Source organism: Salvelinus alpinus, chromosome 24 (genome assembly GCF_045679555.1).
Source record: "Salvelinus alpinus chromosome 24, SLU_Salpinus.1, whole genome shotgun sequence".
NCBI lineage: Eukaryota > Metazoa > Chordata > Actinopteri > Salmoniformes > Salmonidae > Salvelinus > Salvelinus alpinus.
This window is the reverse complement of record NC_092109.1, coordinates 87,484-92,450: the sequence shown is the minus strand read 5'-3', so window position 1 is coordinate 92,450 and position 4,967 is coordinate 87,484. Positions and strand designations below refer to the sequence as shown.

Sequence of the window (4,967 nt, the reverse complement as noted above, 5' to 3'; positions counted from 1 at the left end):
GTGATTGTATCATACTGATCAGATCACAAAACCTACATGTTAATGCAAGGTGTAGAGAGAGAGAGAGAGAGAGAGAGAGAGAGAGAGAGAGAGAGAGAGAGAGAGAGAGAGAGAGAGAGAGAGAGAGAGAGAGAGAGAGAGAGAGAGAGAGAGAGAGAGAGAGAGCACACCAGCCCCTCCAAAATGTGCGTCAGCGAAAGTGTTTAGACTGGGGATCCAGCCCACTCACACACACTTTCCCTTTAGGCACACATCAACAGCAGTACTTAATTTGGGAATGGGAAGATCATACCAAATAATCATGTTAGAGAACAAGGTTTTTTCCTGTTTTGTATTCTATAGTGTTCTCCTGGTAATCAAGATGTACATCATAGCAATCATCACTGGACAAGTAAGGCTGCGCAAAAAGGTAAGAGACTCTGTGCGTCCTAGCTGACAGTTTATTAGGCTAATTCGGTATTTGATGTATGCTTTGAATGTCTTAGTTCCTAAAGTCAAGTTCTGCGCTGTATAAACATTGGTCAGGGTATTCATTCTCTCTCTCGTGTGAAGGCTTTTGCGAACCCAGAGGACGCGCAGAGACATGGTGGCCTCCAGCACTTCAGACAGGATCCAGATGTAGAGCGGTGCCAAAGGTGAGAGGAAAGATTACTGTTATCTGATTTGAATGTAGCCTTGCCTATTGAGATTGATGGTAGATTACATTTTAAGTGGTCTGAAATTTAACAGTAATAGTAAACTTTTGTATTTTTCTCAAACATGTGAATAGAGAATTTTATCTGGATCTTGTTGAAATCTTTACAGATAATTTGTGGCATTTTTGTTTTAATTTCATGGATGTTTGTTCTCCAGCCTCGGGCTGGGGATATGGTTCAGTGTCTGTGTTGTTTGAACTTGTCGGGATATGATACATGACAGCAGAAAAAACATTTAAAAAAAACTTTTCTCCTTCACTTGGGGCCTCTCTGACCAGAGCCATTTATGACAGGAAATATGTTGAGCTGAGCAGGCATTCATGCACTGATGCACAATAAAATGGAATGCTTCATGACTGGTATCATTTAGGTCCAATTAATTGTGCAGAGTTTTATTGAAAGGCTTCTAAAGTTTAATTTCCATGTACTTTAACATTTCAGACTTGATTTGCCCAATGAAAAGTGTATCAACCCCTACAAAATGGAATTGTGTGGAGTTAAGTTTAATTCTTATCAGGGCAGGTCTCCTACAATAATATTAGTACAGGAGTGGCTTTGTAGCCAGAGTAAGCCATTGAATGGTGGTTTCAGTCTGCACTCCTATTCATCTTAAACTCCTAAGATTCTGGAGGGGTATATGCTTGTCCAGCTCTGCCAAAATAGTCAAACATTTAAAGGTCAAGAGTGAATTTTGTTTAGTCAAATCCATGGGAGGTCCTGGGTCCTTTTCCATATATTGATGTTGATTGGTTGGAGTGGTACTTTAATATTAAACAAAGTAAGATGAACAACACACTGCAATTCTCTGAGATTACATACAACCTTCCTCTTCCTTCCTTTTTCTGAGCAAATCTGATTTCATTGGAATGAAAATGTGTAGTATTGAGTCTACAACTGTTTAGGCTCTTGAGGGTAATTGAAATCCATAGTCTGTGTTTTACAACTGACTCAGCTAGCTGACGGTAAAGCCCATGCTTAAATAGAGACATTCTATATGTCCATTTAGAGACAGAGACTGGAATACCTGAGAGGAATGTTCCTCTTGTGTAAAAGTGTGTGTCAGTCAGAGGAGAGGAAGTGATTCACTTTTAGGAAGAGACCTGGATAAGCAGCTATACTCCCAGACTCTTGTAATGGAGAGTTTCTACGCTCAACCTGTGTGTGTGTGTGTGTGTGTGTGTGTGTGTGTGTGTGTGTGTGTGTGTGTGTGTGTGTGTGTGTGTGTGTGTGTGTGTGTGTGTGTGTGTGTGTGTGTGTGTGTGTGTGTGTGTGTGTGTGTGTGCACTGTTTGGGTCAGTGCCAGACTGCTGAGTCACACAACCGTATACCGTAAATTCCGGGAATTAACTTATGATTCAAAACAGATGTGTGAGCATGGAGAGCAGTTGTGTGTATCCAGGCTACTTGTTGAGTGCAAATCACTTAGTTATTCGCTTAAAAACTCATACCTTCGTGATAATGAATATACCCAATCAATTAATATCTAAAAATATACATCTAATCTAATATTCTCTTTTGTGTGTTTCAGGGCTCACCGTAACGACATGGAGAATATCGTCCCCTTCCTGTTCCTGGGGGCCGTCTACTCCCTGATTGGCCCGTCGCTGGCCGTGGCCCGCGCTCACTTCCTGGTCTTCTTCCTATTCCGCATGCTCCATACGCTGGCCTACCTCTGTGTCCTGCGGGCACCCACGCGCTCCCTGGCCTACGTGATCGCCCAGGTGCCCTGCATCTCCATGGCCATTCAGATTCTCGCGGCGGTGTCCTCGTATCCGTGTTCTGACTCTATTGGTGACCGCGTCAATCTGTGACCAATCTCAGTGGATGATTAGGGCCTGATAAGAGCAGTAGAGAATACTGCTTGTAAGAGGGACAGATGTTTTTCATATGAGGGAAATCCTAAAGACTGTATTGTCATCAGACTGCAATGCTACATTAGCAGTTTGTGCCTCTCAGCAATGCTCTATGAAGTGTACACTGTTGTGCTCCAGCTAGTACATCTTCATGTAGTACTGTATTCTGCTACATCTTAGTCACATAGCAGACGATCTTGTCCAGAGCAACTTGCAGACGCCTTGCTCAAGGGCACATAGACCAATTTTTCACCTAGTTGGCTCGGGGATTTAAACCAGCAACCTTTCAGTTTTAGCCCAATGCTCTTAACGGCCAGGCTACCTACAGTGTGGAGAACAAGTATTTGATACACTGCTGATTTTGCAGGTTCTCCTACTTACAAAGCATGTAGAGGTCTGTAATTTTTATCATAGGTACACTTCAACTGTGAGAGACGGAATCTAAAACAAAAATCCAGAAAATCACACTGAATGATTTTTAAATAATTAATCTGCATTTTATTGCATGACATAAGTATTTGATCACCTACCAACCAGTAAGAATTCCGGCTCTCACAGACCTGTTAGTTTTTCTTTAAGAAGCCCTCCTGTTCTCCACTCATTACCTGTATTAACTGCACCTGTTTGAACTCGTTACCTGTATAAAAGACACCTGTCCACACACTCAATCAAACAGACTCCAACCTCTCGACAATGGCCAAGACCAGAGAGCTGTGTAGGGACATCAGGGATAAAATTGTAGACCTGCACAAGGCTGGGATGGGCTACAGGACAATAGGCAAGCAGCTTGGTGAGAAGGCAACAACTGTTGGCGCAATTATTAGAAAATGGAAGAAGTTCAAGATGACGGTCAATCACCCTCGGTCTGGGGCTCCATGCAAGATCTCACCTCGTGGGGCATCAATGATCACGAGGAAGGTGAGGGATCAGCCCAGAACTACACGGCAGGACCTGGTCAATGACCTGAAGAGAGCTGGGACCACAGTCTCAAAGAAAACCATTAGTAACACACTACGCCGTCATGGATTAAAATCCTGCAGCGCACGCAAGGTCCCCCTGCTCAAGCCAGCGCATGTCCAGGCCCGTCTGAAGTTTGCCAATGACCATCTGGATGATCCAGAGGAGGAATGGGAGAAGGTCATGTGGTCTGATGAGACAAAAATAGAGCTTTTTGGTCTAAACTCCACTCGCCGTGTTTGGAGGAAGAAGAAGGATGAGTACAACCCCAAGAACACCATCCCAACCGTGAAGCATGGAGGTGGAAACATCATTCTTTGGGGATGCTTTTCTGCAAAGGGGACAGAACGACTGCACCGTATTGAGGGGAGGATGGATGGGGCCATGTATCGCGAGATCTTGGCCAACAACCTCCTTCCCTCAGTAAGAGCATTGAAGATGGGTCGTGGTTGGGTCTTCCAGCATGACAATGACCCGAAACACACAGCCAGGGCAACTAAGGAGTGGCTCCGTAAGAAGCATCTCAAGGTCCTGGAGTGGCCTAGCCAGTCTCCAGACCTGAACCCAATAGAACATCTTTGGAGGGAGCTGAAAGTCCGTATTGCCCAGCGACAGCCCCGAAACCTGAAGGATCTGGAGAAGGTCTGTATGGAGGAGTGGGCCAAAATCCCTGCTACAGTGTGTGCAAACCTGGTCAAGAACTACAGGAAACGTATGATCTCTGTAATTGCAAACAAATGTTTCTGTACCAAATATTAAGTTCTGCTTTTCTGATGTATCAAATACTTATGTCATGCAATAAAATGCAAATGATTTACTTAAAAATCATAGAATGTGATTTTCTGGATTTTTGTTTTAGATTCTGTCTCTCACAGTTGAAGTGTACCTATGTTAAAAATTACAGACCTCTACATGCTTTGTAAGTAGGAAAACCTGCAAAATTGGCAGTGTGTCAAATACTTGTTCTCCCCACTGTATATGCTACAGAATGTTGAAGTCAATTGACTCCCTCTGAAGGTCATGGGGACACTACTCTCTGAAGAAAAAGGTTAACCTTTCGATTAACATGTAACTTTGTAACCAATTAATTGTGTTGACATGTTTTTTTTATACACAAGTCAATGTTACTTGTTTTAATCTTTTTCATTCTGTATTTCTTGTCATTCAACAAGTGGTATTTTTGTAGGAAAGTCTGGGATGTAGTGACCTATTTGCTCAGAACAATCCAGTATTTTAGAGGTTGATGAAGAGCAGACATGTATAACACAAATCATTTATAATAATGCATTTTTTAAATTAAAACAGATGAAAACGGTTGAATACCATATTCTAAGGAATATTTCTGGTGTGGTGGTCACTGTATTTATTTACAAAGCATTAGCCACTAAGCTATCACATGATGGAGGATGATGAACTATAGAGATGTGTCAGGTCTACCACTCCTGTCGATGGGCTACGGATG

General features: G+C 42.8%; 1 protein-coding gene across 1 annotated transcript; it reads left to right on the top strand.

Annotated features, from left to right (window-relative positions):
* The first annotated feature begins 200 nt into the window (after positions 1-200).
* Positions 201-3,597, top strand: LOC139551975 (prostaglandin E synthase-like). The gene is made up of 3 exons (XM_071363299.1): positions 201-409; positions 553-635; positions 2,224-3,597. The coding sequence occupies exons 1-3, from the start codon at positions 278-280 to the stop codon at positions 2,504-2,506; spliced, it is 498 nt and encodes a 165-aa protein (XP_071219400.1). The 5' UTR covers positions 201-277; the 3' UTR covers positions 2,507-3,597.
* The last annotated feature ends 1,370 nt before the right edge of the window (positions 3,598-4,967 follow it).